At 42.0% G+C, this 19,048-nt stretch overlaps 1 protein-coding gene across 2 annotated transcripts in view; it reads right to left on the reverse strand.

The window, feature by feature from the left end:
* ClpX (Caseinolytic protease chaperone subunit) overlaps window positions 1-19,048 on the reverse strand; it is a 38,003-nt gene that overhangs the window by 8,923 nt on the left and 10,032 nt on the right. Inside the window, exons 4-9 of one of the 2 annotated variants that reach the window (XM_075679613.1) lie at window positions 18,262-18,407; window positions 17,249-17,429; window positions 9,211-9,408; window positions 7,710-7,874; window positions 5,758-6,011; window positions 1,608-1,907 (exon numbers count right to left, since the gene is read on the reverse strand). In XM_075679613.1, coding sequence (XP_075535728.1) covers window positions 1,608-1,907; window positions 5,758-6,011; window positions 7,710-7,874; window positions 9,211-9,408; window positions 17,249-17,429; window positions 18,262-18,407 — 1,244 coding nt within the window. The remainder of the gene's footprint in view (window positions 1-1,607; window positions 1,908-5,757; window positions 6,012-7,709; window positions 7,875-9,210; window positions 9,409-17,248; window positions 17,430-18,261; window positions 18,408-19,048) is intronic. The other variant, XM_075679614.1, reaches the window with a different exon arrangement.

Below are 19,048 nucleotides of genomic sequence, written 5' to 3' on the forward strand. Positions count from 1 at the left end.
ATTTCACCTGTAAAACATGCTTAGCCACTGGATGTCTAAGCTGTGCAGAATAGCCAGCCCCTCAGCCACAAGGGGCACGGGTTTGCGAACAGCGAGGGTGCACTCTTTTGCTGGTTCCAGGCCCAATTCTGAGCTTATTGCTTGATAGAAAATGCGATGAGTGACAACTGGTACAGGGTCAAATGTGTTTGAGCTGAGGTAAAATTGATGGGGTATACTAAGGCACAGGTTAGCGAGAACAGACAACTAGCAGAAATTATTCAATTCTTCGATGCTAACATGAGCCAAATACAAAAGCTTTGAGTATAACGGCTAACTAGTTTAATTTTTTTACCAATGACAATGCAATTGCAATGTTCCAACAGGTTAAAATAAACCAACTTACTAATGAATGCATGTGTATATCATTATTCGATATTTGGTGCTAAGTATTTATAATTGAATCGTATTCAAGCATTTTGATATTCGCACACCCCAATTATAAGTATTTATGGAAGCCCATCTGTGCTCATGAATAAGAAATGCATGTTTACCTACATAAAATATTTTTGGTCACTTTATGGTCAGTCTAAAGAAATTGCAGCAAATATTTTTCGAAATAGGATTAGGGTGACGATTTTAAATCTGCAATAAAGAAATTTGACCATGGGAGGGTCACATTTGGTAAAACAAAATTGACCCTCAAAGGGCCAACCTAGGGCTATACTGAGTTTCTTGACATGCAGCGCTCGCCACCTTTTGCAGGCTGAATGCACACAGAGTGGCACACTAGACTATGCGAGATGACAGCTGACGTGGCCCTGAGGCTCGCTAAGCCCTGACCCACAGTGGTCGGCACTCCTGTGCGATACCAGGCCCCACAAGCTATACAGTTAGAGTTCAGTTGTTTATTCGAACAATCCAAAGGGCACAATGGCTACAGTGATACTGGGCAAGAACACTATGGAAAGAGATACCAGTTAGATGAGTAAATAAAAGACTGAACTCTCTTAGTTTAATTTTGCACCCGAACCATGGCTCAAAGGCATGGCTGTAATGTCACGTAATCCAAGCATTTTCACATGTTAGGGTAATTTTTTGCACAAGAAAAGCCCAGTTCACACTCTTGTTTGTTTTTGAGGGAAAATTAAGTACTATGTATTAGTAAAGGATCGTTATCTACAGCAAGATTGTGCCGGGATATGACATCATAGGCTGCTGGTACAGAGACTAAGGTGCACAGGTGCAGCGTGTAGAGCACTTACCAGATGCAAAAGAATGCTCATATACTATAGAGCAACCAGCGTGTTTTTTTTTAACCAATTCAGGCAAGCAACAATGCCAAGCATGTTACTCAACAATGTGGACTTAAGTATGCAATCCTGTTGTATAGTTATAGAAAGTACAAAGCAATGGTGAGCACAAATTTTTAAAGATGGCAAACATGCAGATGCACTTAATTTATGCATGCATGTGTGCCTTGCATCTCCCCGAGTGCATGTGACGGCGACATGGTCTTGGAAATGTTTGCGAGAGGACGTTGCTTAGGCAGTGCCTTAGAGGTGCTAGGTGAAAACAAAGCTTTGGAGTAAATTGTGGTTCAGAGCTCCTCCAAGGAGGCAACCCACCTTGTCCATGCCAAAGAGCATCTGGTACTGGGGCACCAGCGCATTTCGCGGCTCCGTCAGAATCTGCACCAGCATGTCCTCACTCAGGCTGTGGAAAGGTACCAGCACAGGGAAACGCCCCACAAACTCGGGTATCATGCCAAACTCAATGAGGTCCCGGGCCTCCACACCGTGAAGCAGAGCATCACGCTCGGCATTGTCATCACTGGCACTGGAGTGGGGCGAGGCGTTGGCCAACCCTGCCTGTGAGGCGGCCCGCCGCCCTGGAGAGTCGAGTGATGGGGCACAGAAACCGAGATACTGCAAAGAGAGGCGGGGAAACACGAACCGCCATCAGTAGACCTTATACTTTGACCTCACAGTGCCGGTGAAGCTAGAAATAGCCTCAGACGATTTCAAGCTAGAATGCACCGCACATACAGAGTATGCATTCTACGACTCTGCATTAAATTGGCCAAGAACAAATCCAGAAACATGTTCAAGGCCATTCGCATAACCGCCATTCAGTTACCATGCCAGTTCTTTAGGTATGGTTCAATCAAAAGAGCAGACCTTTGATTATATTAAACTGGTTAGGTGCCCTTTGTTTGCATCCTGCTAGAACCTGTACAGTTTGTCACAGAAGTGTAAAGGCCACAGCTCGTCATCACAATACAGTACGAGCTCCTTGGCAGTAGAACTGCAGTTAAACCTTGATATAATCAAGTCGCTAAAATGGGCAATTTGCTTCATTCCATGGAAATTTCGTTGTATTGAAATTCGACCTTTCATGCAAATAAGTACAGTCGTCGGCCAATTTTTCTTATAGAGAATGAGGCTGTAGAATTTTCCAAATTATCAGGCGATCAAAAAAAGCAAATTTGAATAAGCAAACAATTCATTATGATAAATCTTGGACCATGTTTGGTCCATGCTTAACAACAACAAAAAGAAATGAAAAGCGGCTCAGTAGCCTAATTAGTGGCTACTTAGCGAATATGGCGTGGTGCTGCTAAATCTGGAGCTCACGGGTTCAAACCAGGTCGCAAGATTTGATAGAAATAATGTGGAAGAACACCCGTGTACTTCTGTTTAGGCACACATTAAAGAACCCCATGCTGTGAGAACTGAACAGGGTGCTTCATAACTTTATAGGGAGACGTAAAATGCCAGATTTTGTTTAAAAAGATTTAAAAAAAAAAGGCAGCTCCAGCCTTCGTTTTTTTTTTTCCCTAGAGTCTCATATACATTTCATACCAGAATGTAATGTCATTCCGAACTGTATGTCCGCTCAACTAAGCAGCTTCTGTATTATAAACGGCTGCTTTCAGCTGTCCAATGCACTATCATAAGGACATTACTGAATCAATTAAAGGAACAGCATGCCTCACATACACGTGCAGCTATTTCCAGATCTGTTGTGTTCATTGAAGAAGACAAGTGTGGCACCACACTGGGCACCCAGTTTTAATGGGTTGCAGACATGACTGTCAAATGTTTTCCTTGCCTGAATCAAGTTAGCAGATGTACAGGCTGCCCCAAATCGAGGCGTTTATACTGAATGACAGCTGGGAACTGGTTCAGCAAAATTGATTAGCACCCATGCGTTAGTTCTCTCAGTAACTGGTGCGCCTCTGTGCAGCAGCCACGACTCTCCAGCAGCACAATCATTCGGAATAAGAGTCCTCACTTGCAAAGGGCCCCCATCTTCGAGACCTTAAAAGTCCTGTTATGCGTTGCATTCGAATGAAAACAGCTATTATTTTTAATAGTGAATTCTGAAGTCGAATACGATTTGAACAGCAAGCACCACTCAATTAGACTATATGTTCTTAATTCATTTTGCCTGCCAGCACGTTGAAGATCGCCAGACAAGCTACGGAGATTACATTGATAAAGACTTCCCCGTCTCCCCGATTCAGTTTGAGTACATAGGCAATATTTTTTCCTTAACATCATTGTTCATATTAACATCCAATAATTGCCTTGATTCCTTTCCTCGGAAAGTCGACTGGTTCACCTGGGGCTGGTGCAGCTTTTAAAAGAAACACGCTTATTCCAGTCAGGAGCTTTCACTTTTTCAATCAGTGCATTTTGAATATTTGATAATTTTTTTCTTACATACTACTTCTATATGTTGTGAATATATATGTCTATGTATTCTTAGGTTTACCTAGAAGGACATTGGTCATCTGCATCTTCTTGTGCCACGCAGTCAACCTGCTTTATTTCACTATAATATTGTTGTCTTTGATCATTGTCCCTGATCAATATTCCACCAACAAGAACAGCACAGGAAATGACACAGTATCAATAAAAACTTTTTATGTAGCTTCATGTTGCAGATAAGCAGCTTTGTGGCAAAAATGACGTGTTACATTTAGAAAACAGTGTTAAATACAGCACTTCACCTGGCTAAACCTACAATTGGTACCAGCCGATAAGAAACGTGGGTGCACCAGGGCAAATAAAACCCTCAAAAATTTTACTGCACAGACTTTCTGCGAGAAAAAACTGGGTTTCTTCCAGCGTCCGCGCAACAAGCGCGTGCTCGCTAGCAGACGACGCACTTGACGACAGCAAAATTGAAGACATGTTGTATAACCCATGCCTCAAACATGTATACGTAGCAAAAAGGTGTCAACATAAATTTGCAGTTGAAATAAAGCACCATTATAAGAGCGTATGCACGCAATTGGTCTCAGCGCCCGCAGTGAAATTACGTTGAATATGCCGTGAAACACGTCTCCGCCCCAATCCAGTTCGCTCGCAGCGCACTCGCACTATTTTTCCCCACGCAGCGCCTCAGCAGGAGAACACCATTCAGCCCACTCCGACCACTGTCTAGTACACTCTAGTGTGCAGGGCGCGATAGGATCTTATTGCACTTGGACTTTATATGGAACATGACGTGGCTCCATTTTGGCGATCACTCTTGTTATGCAGCCCACGATTTGAGAGGTGCGTTTGCAAGCCCCCCCTTACAATTAGATCATTTGACCATCTGCGTCCGCGGAAGTTTTCATTTATTGTCTTGGGATTGCTTTGTGGCGGCAGTGAAATTTCATTATAGTGAAATTGCATACGAACACACTTTGTTACATTGAGGTTCTAAATAGATGGTGTTCTATGGACAAGAGGTTATAAAAACTTAGTTACTTCATTATAGTGACAATTCAGTGGCAATTCAGTGGCACTTTTGCTAAAAGTAATCTGTGATTCAGTAAGAATTTGCAACTCTGGAAAGGCTGTTTGTTTATTAGGGGTGGGCAAATATTAATTTTTGTGAATATGAATCGAATACGCATAGTAAGTATCGAAGATCGATATTTGCTTTGGTATAATTTATTTGGTACCATGCCTGTACTGACTAGTGCAAAAAAGGCCGTCAGCTATCAGTTTTATAACAAGATTACCAATTGTCATTAAAAAGCCACATGAATAGCCTCTCGGTATATGTAGAGCTTAGCTGCAAAGAAGTTTTCCAAGAATGAATGGCTGCTATATATCTAGCTTTTCAAAAACATTAAATAAACGGTTGCTAAAAAAAGGTCAGAAGTTGCTAAAAGAAAAAAACGCTGCGGAAGGTCCTGTTGTTTACATGTAAACTGACCCATTGCAATGCGTAAAAGATAAAACTGCCACATGACTGGACTTTCAAAAGCACTAAGTGACTATAAGCACCAATCATGGTTGTCATGTAGGATTTTACCGAAAAGCCGAAAACGAAGCTTGCATTACTCATCTTGAATCAGCATTGACTCAAAGGTTTTGTTGGCTGTTTCTTCACTTCTGATAATCTTCAATCCTTTTTTAGTAGACAGAGAACCCCAGCAAGACTTTAACAGTAGGCTCTTGCAAAATATTTGGTTAGCTTCAACTATTTGAAAATGCCAAATAGTTATTTTTCGGACACAAATATGAATAGCTTTTGTATAATATTCAACTGGTATTCGAAACTTCGGATATCCACCCACCTTTACTGTTTATTTATTAGTGCCTGCAATACCAGAAAAGAAATGCTTGAAATGCTCCTGAGTGCATGAAACAAAGTTATCCATGCCATTCTGGAGACCAGGAACAAAGCTTTGTTAACCAAAGGTTACATAAAATGTGGTAACATTGCCCCTGACCCCTCTTTCTATTAGAGTAAAAGCAAGGTCGATAGTACCTTTTCATTGCGCCGGCGTCCAACAATGCGGTCAAGGCCATTGAAAGCTCCGGAGGCCACAAAAAGCACGTTCGTTGTATCAACAGTAAGGGCGTCGCCCCGAAGCTTGCGAGAGCTGCGTTCAGGCACGCTGACCAAGGTACCTTCAAGCATCTTCAGCATGCCTTGCTGCACCCCTTCTCCACCCACGTCTCTCAGCTGATGGATGCCTGGCACAGCTCCAATCTTGTCGACTTCATCCAGGAACACTATTCCTGTGCAGGCCAGGGAATGCCACTATTTTGCATCCTCTGATGAACTAATGTAACAGACGCAAATAATTATGTCAAACACCATCTCTTAGAGCCACACAGTTTCTTACTGTAACCTATAAGGATAACACGTTGCAGTTCTGTTGTACGCTTACAAATGCACAGAAGCAAGGGGTTTGGAATGGCATATTTCTCATGAGCCAAGACACCTTGAAAACTTGTCTGGCAACCAATGTTCCTTACTTCACAATGATTTAGCCTTTACTAAAACAGCATATAAAACTCTGTTCTTTCACTGTTGCATAACACTGCATAACAAGAGCATATGCGTGGGCTTGTGTGCACTCAACATGAGCAGCACTGACAGGCCCCCAATGTATAGAAATGAGGAGGGACATCGTATGTGTCACATATTTTTTTTTTTCATTTACTCTCTTAGTACTTCTACATGTGACGAAAGATTAAACACGCTTCGCTATATTGAGGTTCAACATACGTGGTGTTCTAAAGACCATAAGTTATATAAAGTTAAATACTTTGCTACATAGAGAATTTCATTGTATTGAAGTTTGTTATACAGTATCAAAGTTATACTGTATATGCAAAGTTTTACCATTTGACAACATACTGTGGCATTAGTTTTGGATAAACTGGACTTCAGATATAATGGAACTGTTTCACTGTATTATTACAGTCCATTCTAATGAGCATTGACTATTAGGAAAAAAATAAATTCCTTTTTTACAAGCGAGGAACCAACTTTTCTTATATTTGTAGACATCTTCATTCATTCATTCATTCATTCATTCATTCATTATACTCTCAAGGCCTGTGAAAGCTTACAGAGGGGAGTGGGTTACAGGTAAATTCAAACAGTAAGTCTTATAAGAGAAAAAAAAATACAACATAAAAATACAATTTGACAAATAATTCAGTAGGATTGGATTAGAAAAACTTTAATAAATGTCCTGCAGGACGCACATCAGCGTGCAGTGAATTCAAAAGGAATACAATTAGCAATTACAAAAGCTATTATACAAAAAAAGGACAAGATATACAAGTACATTAAACAGCATTCTAGCAACTAACGAAACAAGAAATTATTGCAGATGGATACAATGTTTGCGGGAAGGTGGTTCCACACTAGTGACGTCCGAGGTACGAATGACTGGGAAAATGTATTTGTGCTGCAGGAAGGGACGTGAACCTTGTAAGAATGATCAATGCGACGAGTTGCGTAGTGTGAATGGATACATCAAGCAGTGTTGTATGGTGAAAAATTTTGTGAAATAATGATAAAAGGGAAACTTTACATCGAGCTGCAAGTGATGGAAGAGAAAGGCTAGTTTTCATGGCTGTTACACTGGCAGTTCTGTTATAATTGCTTGCTATAATTGCTATTATTATTAGCTTTATTGCTATAATTGCTATTATAATTGCTATAACTGCTTGTTATGTCAAGGTTTTATGCAAATCTTACAGCTATTCAAACTATTCACTTCGAATTCATTTGACACTAATTACTATTCCCTTCGACATTGCTTCAAATGAAAGAAAAAAAAATATTCACACAAGCCTAGCACATCATAATACTGAGAGCAATTTGTGCTGTGACAACACGAAAATGACGTCAGTGGCGAAATTCAGGCTGGGTATCAATTACTGCGCAGATTACATTAGCATTGTTCACAGCAAACTTGCCTTGCTGCGCTCTGTCCACATTGAAGTTTGCATCCTGAAGCAACTTGGCAATGACTGACTCGATGTCTTCCCCAACGTAACCAGCCTGTGTCAACGTCGTGCAGTCACAAATGGCAAATGGCACATCTAGGCACCTCGCTATTGTTTGGGCTAACAGTGTCTTCCCTGTAGGGTACAAAAACACAGTTAGATGAGAAATGACTTTTTAAAATTCTTTAAGTGCAACAAGAACACTGAGAACACTGATATATATCAGCAGCAGCAGCAGCCTGTTTTATGTCCACTGCAGGATGAAGGCCTCTCCCTGCGATCTCCAATAACACCTGTCCTGCGCCAATCGGTTCCAACTAGTGCCTGCGAATTTCTTAATTTCATCGCTCCGCCTAGTCTTCTACCGTCCTCGACTGCATTTCCCTTCTCTTGGTACCCATTCTGTAACCCTAATGGTCCAACAATTATCTAACTGGCGCATTGCATGACCTGCCCAGCTCTATTTTCTTTCTCTTGATGTCAGTTAGAATATCGTCTGTACCTGTGGACTCTCTGATCTAAACCGCTCTCTTTCTGTCTCTTAACGTTATGCCTAGCATTCTTCATTCCATCGCTCTTTGCGCGGTCCATAACTTGTTCTCAAGCTTCTTTGTCAGTCTCCAAGTGTCTTATATATATATATATATATATATATATATGGATTTGTCACCATATAATTAACCATGTAAAGCGTCCATTATGCTATGCTCTGATGAGGAGCCTGTAAGGTACTGTGAATAAATAAATAAATAAATAAATAAATAAATAAATAAATCTCTGTGTGTACAGTCTAATGCCGCAATACATTTTCACCTTTTCCATCTGAATGCAAATAAAAGATATGAGACAATGCGTTTGTATGGTGAACCTGACTTTGCTCAGATATGAAGGAAGCAAGATTATGACATACATGCACATAACAAAGAACACGGAGCATTAAGTATTGCTGATTGATGAGCACAATTATGACACTCAGTATACATGCAATGAATGTATGTTTTCTATCATTTTCATATGTAATGTGGCCTGCCTCCCGATATGTCACTCAAATGCTAAGGCGATGGCATTCGGCAAGAGCCAGTTTCCTACATCCACTTTTAGCTCTAGTCAGCTCTCAAATTTCAATTAATTTTTAATTTACAGAAGGTTCATTGTCAGAAACTTAAAATTTGTTATTTCAGAGCACCAATCTGCCAATTTAGTTAATGTCCGCATCATGTACCTCTGACATTCATCAGGAAACCCTTCCACAGCAGCAGCAAGTTTATTTCCCGATCCCTCATCTGTGCGATATAGTCAGCCACAGCTATAGTGGCTAACTGCTCTAGCAGCGGCACACGCGGGGCACGTGTTGGAAGCAGAGCATCAAATATCAATAAACTTCAGGGTGCTTTTAAAAAGCAAAACACTTTTTTGCTATAACAGTAATCCACACACTGCCTGTCATGAATTCAAAAGAAATCTCACTCACCTGACCCCGTAGGCCCTAGGAGTAAGATATTGCTTTTCTCAAGCCTTATCTCGGCATCGGAAGCATCTAGGACATCTGTTCCACGTGTGCCATGGCCATCAGCTTCGGTGCCATGAGCTGTGGGTGATGGCGGCTGACCCTGGATGCCCAGTCCCAGAGCACTTCCGTGAGTGATGCCCGAAATGTGCAGCAGGTCTGCTGGCAACAAGCAGTACACAGGCAAGAAAACTGACATTCAGTAGCACCACAGAATTCAGTCATGACAATGCTGGTTAAAACAGCATACAAGAGGAGATTCAAAACTTCAATTAATTTTGAAGGAGGAATTTTTGTACAAGGTTCCAGTGGTGTAGCCAGAAATTTATTTCGTTGGGAGAGATTCCCCACCGACAACTACCACTCCTCCCATTCCTTCATTTCTCTATCTTCATATATATATATGGAGGTTGTACACACCACAAAGACAAACTCCTAGCACTGCCTGAACAAGAATGCTTTAACGACGAGGATGCATGTTTTTGCGTTGCCGAAACAACACTTCGCTTAACATTTGACAAAAGTATTTCATTGCTAAGGTGTGAGCCACTTCACCTCAAATTATTCTATCATCCTTATGCTATGTTTAAAAATGAGAATATTAAAAAAAAGGAAATTTCATTTATGAACTGATGCACTTATATGATGTATGTTGATGACTTAGCTTTTACATGACTTGGAAAACCGAATAGTGCTAAAAACGAGGCCAAACAATACCAACGCGGTGCACTATCGTGTGTCTTCTTGTTTACAGGCCAGACTTGTTGCAGCCCGGCTAACAGTGAAAATAACCGTTGTTCCCCAGCCTGATCTTCTAGTGAGTGGTATGGCCATGTACGGAAGCTGGCAAGCACTGTTTTGCAAGTCACCTGTCACTCAATCGTGCTTTCAGCGTTGCGCGCATGCTATACTATTCTAGATTTAAAAATACAAGAATGAAGCTTCACGCTAGAACTTCAATAGTATCATATGATGCAAGTTTCACTCGCTTTTGGTAACCTGCTGTCTGACTTGCCTGAAGAGATCTTTGGGAGTAACTTGGGATCATGGTATTATAGTCATCACACTATGCATATTGTTATTTGATCACACTCGAGAATCGATGAGGTAGACAGTCCGAAGCAGGGTTGCTTCCTGTTTAGAAGCCTTTGTGAAAATTGCGGCATCCGTAGTTCGCAGTAAAATAAGAGCCAGCTGGTAGCTTCGAGAAATTTGAAAGCATTGTGTCTTGTGACACCAGCCAATTCTGAAAACTGCCGAGATGTTTAGTTAGGATGGGCTCTCTGCGGCAAGTAGCACGTGCTATGACGGGGCAAGTGAGCCTCAGCTAGGCGAACGGCCACAGCCATCTGGCATTGAGCGATCAGGCAGTGACGAGACGCTCTCCCTATGGCCATATTTATCCATCAACTTTGTTCTTGATGGCTTTTAAGCACATCCCTCCCCCCTCCTCATATCCATCACCCAGGCGAGTTGCCTGCCTCACATGGACGATGGTTTATTGCCTCACATGTGCCATGTGAGGCAATAGGTATGCTCAACCTTCTCAGAGGTTATGAAGTATGGTGCACAACAATGCCTCAAGCAAACACCTCCCCTTGTGTGTTCTGTGTGCTACACAGAAAAACAGCAGTGGTGCACACAAGGTAATGTTCAACATCAACGCACCAATCTGATGTTGGACTAAACGTGGAAGAAATTAAGCATTTGCCATCAGCAACATCGCTAATTACCGTCAATCAAAGCAAACAGCACAGAAAGCTTCCCTTACATCGATTCCCACAGTGTGTCGGATCTGGACTTTCCTTTCTTTCTTTTTTTTTTCGCTTATCCCCCCTCAGCAGTTATGGTCAACCCGATCCGGAATGAGGCCGAGGTGCAATGAGTGGGGCCACAATGTTCTGTGCATGGGATAAGGAATCGCCTCCATGACCCCTCCATTTGGACCGCCACTGCTAGCTCGCCTACAAGCTTTCCCTTTTATCCAGGTCACTCTTTCGGAGCCCACTTCCTGAAACTTTCTGTTCTGTGAGAAAGAGGGAGGGGGTGTTGACCCCTCCCCCCACCCCCATGGCTACCCCAATGCAAGGATACCCCAATACACCATTTTGAATGCCCAGGTCTTTAACATTTATGAGTAGAGTCCTCCATTTAAGGCATGTGTGCCAATTTATGACGTCCTTGGGGGGGTGAAGGGCGTAACTAAATATTGGTTGCATGACGTACCTTTAGCTGGGTGTTTGTTTGCTTATGCTTTCCCATTACCCACTGTGAACACATTTCCAAGCAATTGTATAATCACCATAGGTACTCCCATTACAATGTTTTTTTTTTTTTTTTTTTTCATGTTACATGAACCATAAGGACTCGGTTCATCAGAGTTCGTCTATGCCCGGCTACACCACGCATGCCGCAAAGCTAACACACACAGGAAGTCACTATGTCTGTTTATTTCAATATGAATATATACCTAAGCTTCAGAAGAAAGAGATAGCTATTCCCTTGTTCTCACGTGCAAGTGACGTCGATATTTTAGATGAACTATACAGTTCGTTTTCTTCTTTTTCTGGTTTGCATGAATCACAGAGTTGTTCTGTTGAGCACATGTGGGCCTTCTTCAAAAACTTAGTTCACCGATGCATAACTGATTTTGTGCCAAGAAAACGGAAAATAGTGCGCAGCAGCAATCCATGGATGACAAAGGACATTGCGCGTCTGGGGCGTAAACTGAGAAAAGCAAGACGTCAGCATACAAAACGTCCTTCACAGACCACAGCCGATAAGATTTCCGCACTACGCCAGTCGTTACGGGACTCTATCAGTAAGGCTAAACTCTATTTCCATACTGTGCGCACGAAAAACTTTCTTCTCTCATCTCGAAGTAAGTTCTGGCGATATCTCGCGCCGCGCAAGAAATCGGTTCTTGGCCTCTCTACAGATAGCGCGACTACGTACGACAAGTTAGAAATTGCACAAGCGCTCAACCAGTACTTCAGTTCGGTATTCACACATGACGACGGTTTCGCACCACAGTCCTATTCCATGGTTGATTTACCTCCAATCACTGACATTTGTGTAACTGAGGAAGGTGTGTTAGCTCTTCTGCTCAACATAGACACCAAGAAGTCTCCAGGTATCGATGAAATACCCAACACCTTTCTTGTCCGTTATGCTGAGTGGTGTGCAAGGTACTTAACCTTAGTTTTTAAGAAATCGCTAAAACGCTCAGAGTTGCCATCAGATTGGAAATTCGCAAAAATTACTCCGATTCCTAAAGAACGAAACCCGTCAACACCTTCTTCCTACAGGCCGATTTCTCTCCTGTGTACTTCCGTAAAGCTGCTAGAACACATCATCTGTAAACACATAACCAATTTTCTCGAGGAGAATCACGTTATCGATAACCGACAGCATGGGTTCCGTCGCGGTCTTTCCACTATTACTCAACTGACTGCAACTGTCCACGACCTGGCAGCAGCATTAGATAGGCAAAGTCAAGTCGATATCATTTTTCTTGATTTCGAGAAGGCGTTCGACCGCGTATCACATCATAAATTATTGTTAAAATTAAAACCCATATTAAAACACGACTGCCTTCTCTCGTGGATTGAAGCCTATCTTTCGCACAGGCGTCAAAGTGTAGTTGTCGATGGTGTCCTTTATGATGCGGTCCCAGTGGATTCCAGTATTCCGCAGGGCTCTGTCCTAGGTCCCCTTTTCTTTCTAGTGTTCATTAACGACATTGCTGAAAACATACATGTTAAACTGCGACTGTTCGCTGATTATTGTATAAATTATCAAGAAATTTCTAGTCCTGACGATCAACTTCTTTTAAGCGATTCCCTATCTACAATTGAAAACTGGTGCTCAACATGGCAAATGACTGTGAATTTGAAAAGGACCGTAGCAATGACTGTCACACGTAAAAAGAATCCCTTAAGTTTTACATATCGCATAGCCAACAAACCTCTTTTAGTCGTAAATACCTTTAAATACTTAGAAATTCACATAACCTCTGATCTTCGATGGAATGCACATATCTCGTATATCGAAAAAAAAAAAAAGCCCTAAAACAACTGCATTATTTGAGGAGAACACTAGCTCAATCTACTCAAGAAATAAAGCTTTTAGCCTATAAAACCTATGTACGACCGCTATTAGAATATGCTGCGGCAGTATGGGATCCCTGGACCAAAAGTAACAAAGTGAAACTAGAAAATGTCCAACGCAAGGCAGTCAGGTTTATATTTAATTGTTACAGCTGGAATATAAGCCCAACAGACCTGCTGCACACCGCAGGGCTCGAACAGTTGGACATCCGCCGTCACCGCGAACGACTAAAATTATTTTACTTATATTATCATAATAAAATAAAACTAGAGGACGGCATTCTAGTTGAGCCCCTTACCCACCGCCCTACGCGTTCCTATCATTCCAAAAAAGTCGGCGCAATCTTGTGCAAAACTAATGTTTTTAAATACTCTTTTTTTCCCCACACCATTGTTCAATGGAATGATCTGCCTGGAAACGTGGTCAGTTTCGAAATGGTGAACTTGTTTTTACAAGCCCTGAATGAACAATAGGACACACATGCAATTTGTTTTGAGTCGAGTGTTTTGTTTTTTGATTCTACTGTGTTTTGCACTCCAGCCGAGTCTCGTTGTTTGCTTCTTTTGTTGCAATGTACGTTTTCTTTGTTCCTGTTATCTCTGTACCCCACTCCTGCCTAAGGCTTGTAATACAGGCCGGCAGTATTTGCTAAATAAATAAAAATATATACTGAGAAATCTGCAGAGCATAACCAACCTCTCCATATGGCCTTCATAGATTAGAAAAATACATTTGATTCAGTTGAGACACCAGCAGTCATAGAGGCTTTGTGTAGTCAAGGAAAACATGAAGCATGTGTCAATATATTAGCAAATATCTATAAATATTCCACAGCTACCTTGATTCTTCAGAAGAAAAGTGAGAAAATACCAATCAATAAAGGCCATATCATAGGAAGCCAGCGAACACTGACACCAAGGACAACATAGGGGAAATTACTTGTGCTCAATAAATGAAATAAAGAAACGGTAAATTAATGGAAATGAAAGTGGATGAAAAAACAACTTGCCGCAGGTGGGGAACGATCCCACAACCTTCGCATTTTGCGTGCATAGAGCATCGCACGCAAGATGCGAAGGTTGTGGGATCGTTCCCCACCTGCGGCAAGTTGTTTTTTCATCCACTTTCATTTCCATCAATTTACCGTTTCTTTATTTCATTTATTGAGCACAAGCAATTTCCCCTATGTTGTCCTTGGTGTCAGTGTTTGTTGGCTTCTCATGATATGACTAATAAAAAATCGGGCCCCTTGGTTAACCCCCTTTCTTCACATCAATCGAGAAAGGTGTCACGCAAGGAGACAGAATCTCTCCAATATTATTCACTGCATGCCTAGAAAAAGTGTTCAAACTATTAGACTGGGAATGATCACGAGTGGGAATCAACGGTGAGTATCTCAGCAGCCTACAGTTTGCAGATGACATTGTCCTGCTCTGAAATGCTGTGCAACAAATGATTAAGGACCTTAGTCAACAAAGTGTAAGAGTACGGTGGAAGATTATAACATGCAGAAGGCAAAGGTAATGTTCAACAGCCTGACAAGAGAATGAGAACTCATGATTGGCAGTCAGCCCCTAGTCTAGTGTGTGCAAGAGCATTTATCCAGGCCAATTACTCACAGAGGACCCTCATCATGAGAAGGAAGTTCACACAAAAAATAAAACTAGGTTGCAGCACACATGGCGGGCATTACTAAGTCACGACTGGCACCCTAACACTATCCTTGGAAGGAAAAGTGTGCAATCATTGCATTCTATGGGTAGTACAGTCAAACCTTGATATAATGAAGTTGCACTTGCAGCAAGAAACTCTGTTAAATCCCGAATGCTGTTAATTCGAGCTTTTAAAGTTTCAGCATTAAAAACCACTTCACAAATTCCCAGAGCATTCCGGGTGGATAACATCTTGTTAGTAAACAAGTCGCAAGAAGGTCGGGTCATAATAGCATGGTTATGAGCGCCAGAGTGTGCGGTGCAGATCACACCAGAGCAATGCTTCGATGTGGCTCACACCGTTTAAGATTTGCATGTGTTGTGTCGTGCGGTGCCGTAAATTTTGGACGCCATTGCTAACTGCACTTAGCGCCCGTAACTGGCGTCCACAATTTAAAAACAAAAATGTCAAAAGATACAGATATTGGTCCCGAGCCAAAAAACGAAAGAAAACAAATGTCAGTTTCATCAGAAAGGTGGAGCATTGATGGCGATAGCAAAGAGACTACACGAAGTAAAGTTCATAGTTTTATTGGTGTCAAGTGAACTCAGGCAAACATTAACAGATCTCGCTCGATGACCACGAACTCGCAGTCACAATGTGAACAAGCACTTTGTACTGTGTCTGTCAGAAACTTGAGATTATGCGACCGCTGGCTCTAGACGCGTGGGAACAACGAAATGTATATGAAGCCCTCCATCTATTTCGGCTTGCCGCAGAGAGATTAACGGCGCAAGACCCGTGCACAGGTGCGAACAAGGAGGAGAAAGCAGGAGTGTTCCTGCCCACTATCTCCCCCAATGTGTGCTTGAGCACATTATCGTGCATTCACTCACTCCCCATCCCTCTTGTGCAGAAGGAATCGTTAGCTCTCGTGTTTCTCCAAGTTGTTTACCAACATGACTAATGGCACAGCAGTGCTTCCTGCTCTAACTTTTCGTGCAGAAAAGCGCTTGAAATAACTTTTGCCTCGGCCAACATAGTTTTTTGCTATATTTACAAGCCATACAGGCTACAAGCACATCTAATGAATACATTGTTGCGCCAAAAAGGAAAATAAAGACTTGGGAGGGAGAGTATGAAACGACAGATTGAGCGCTGAACTTCAACAGATTTTATTCTTACAGCAGGGCAGGACTGCCCTGCTGTAAGAATAAAATCTGTTGAAGTTCAGCGCTCAATCTGTCGTTTCATACTCTCCCTCCCAAGTCTTTATTTTCCTTTTTGGCACTACAATGCATTCATTAGATCCTAACCAACTCGCCCAGCAACAAGTTCTACTCAACTCCAAGTACATGATTGAAATGGACGAAAACTTTGTTAAATTGAAACTGTGCCACGAAATTACTTTGTTAAATCGCAAAATAAATACACAGCTTTCAAATGCAACTAACATAGGGAAATGAAAATAGTAGTTCATTACATTGCGAATTTCGTTAAATCAAGGTTGGTTATATAGAGGTTTCACTGTACTAACATATGGGGCAGAAACTTGGAGGTCAACAAAGAAGTTTGAGAAGTTCAGAACCGCACAACAAGCAATGGAATGAAAAACATTATGCATAGCGTTAAAGAGACAGCAAGACAGCGGTATGGATTCTATAGAAAGTAAACTGGGATGACTGATATTCTAGTTAACATTAGGCCATGTTAACGTTAGGCCATGTAATGTGTAAGACAGATCAGCAGCCAAGGATGGCAGATAACTAGGTGGTGTGATGAAATTAGGAAATTTGCAAACATGAGACGGGTTGAGCTGGTGGAAGACAAGGGTATTTGGAGACCGCTGCAAGAGGCCTTCGTCCTACAGTGGACATAAATAGGCTGATGATGATGCAGCACTCTCTGTGCATAATTTGCCCCCCTTCTTGGTATATATCTGTTGATATGGCACACCCATATGTTCAGCAGGTCATAAAAAGTTCTTTTATCAATTTACAGAACTGTCAACAGCTCACTGCATTAGTAGGCTTATCTTTGTCCTTGTAAGGCCTCCCGCTCAGTGGCACCATAGACAAATAAGCTGGCACAAGATCTGAAGATGTGGCTCAGAGCAGACTGCCTATAGTCGCACACACACCACATTGGTTGAAGTTGTCTGCTCACTTCTGTATTTGCCATATGTACAGAAAAACTGTCCGCAATTTATTTCAGCGAGGTATCACAATGCAGCACTCACCCCTTGTTGTGAATGCAGCATGACTCTGACCATCCACGACACTGCCAGTCTCTGCCTTTGGGGCACTATTGGATGCAGGGAGGTTGTTGTAGATGCGCTTGTAGTGGTTGTAAACAGCCACGGACAGTACCTTCTTGGCGTAATTTTGTCCCACTACATGATGGTTGAGATACTCGTAGATCTTAAAGTGGAAGAAAAAAATGGGTAGTCTAGATTTTATGCAATACGTGCAGATATGATAGTTAGTACCTGCTGTATGTAGTGAGGGCCCTAGCAGAAGTCCTTTTTTTCTATATCTCTAGAGATGCACGGTAAGAATAAGCATGCATAACACAAGCACTACTGAGCATTTTAAAATGAGTCCATAGTACTGAGGTGGAAGTACTCCCAAAATGAGCACTTGAGAACACAACCATTGTAGTCAAGACATGGAATGTGACATCACAAAGATGTGGCAGTGGCGCTCTGTTTCAGTGCAGGCAAAAGAGGTGGCCACAAAGTTTAGTGATTCGTGCACACAGGATTGTAGCCATAATAAGCACAATCAAGGCCTATTCTGCTGTGTTCCCTTGAGACAGGATCAGAACATGGGAGAAATATTTCAAGATTTTTCTGACAAATTTACAATCAAGAACAAGCACAGAATTCATGTATTAATGGGCCCTTTTTGCCTACACCCCAGCTGTACTTGACTAGATGCCTTTATGCATTGTGCAATACAGCGCTCCCTTTATTAACAGGCATGCACATTCTCAATAAATGTCAAATGCTTGCCTGTTATCTCTCAAATGCTTGGCTTTTGCAGCTATACTGCACGCACACTACCTGTTATAGTTGTGCCATACTACACTGGCTATCAGGTACAAGACCCTTCGAGAAGCCAGACTCAGGGAAAATGAACTATATGTACAAGTGCAACCAGCAGCCCTAAGAGTGCTGTGCAAAGCTAGCCATCATATGCCACAACAAGAAAAAAGAATTAGAGAAATGCTAACAGAAACACAACGTCCTACCTTCTTTGGAGGAGGGGGTGGCTTACGGACAAGTCCAGATTTGTCCGCACTAATACGTGCTTCTTTAAGTGTCTTCTTGGTGTCCATGTCTGACAGGACCACGAAGAAGTGGTGACACTTCTCGCACTTGACGAATCGCGTTGATGCTGCATTGAGTCAAAAAACATTCCATCGGTTATGCATAGCTAATGCATGTCATATCGCTATGGAACAGTATTTGCCACAAATAAAGACAACGCCTCTCTTCCGCTGTCCCCATCTTTACTTGCGGTCAATATAATATGCAGTAAACACCAACTAGGCCAAACTGAAGTTCTTCTGATAGCTAATGCATTCAAAAGTGGCCTCACAGTTCATTTGACAGAATCATTTCAGTAAAACTCGAAGGAAGTTTTCACAAAGTTATCATGACAACATTGGCAGCTACAGAAATTGGCTAATGTGAATATCTAGTTATTGCACAGTAGCATTTCTCAAAATACTGTATGTTTCTGTGTATAACCTGACCTGCAGTTACAACAGCAAGGAATGAAAAAAATTATGTAGATCTCACATGCTGTGGGAATCGAAGTTATGTGAAGCGTTTTGCATTTTGCTATGGCATCGGCCCTGCGAAATTGTGCCCTGAGCGGCTCTTTGACAACCTCGACGATCTTAAGCAGGCACTCACTGTGCAGCTTGGACAGGCTGAGGGTCGCAAAGAGTGTGGGCTTGTCTAGCTGCCCAATCATTGCGAACACATTCTGCTTCCTCTGTGCCCAGTAGTGCCCCATCCTCGAGCTGCTCA

The sequence above is a fragment of the Dermacentor variabilis genome, chromosome 2, assembly GCF_050947875.1.
Source record: "Dermacentor variabilis isolate Ectoservices chromosome 2, ASM5094787v1, whole genome shotgun sequence".
Lineage (NCBI taxonomy): Eukaryota > Metazoa > Arthropoda > Arachnida > Ixodida > Ixodidae > Dermacentor > Dermacentor variabilis.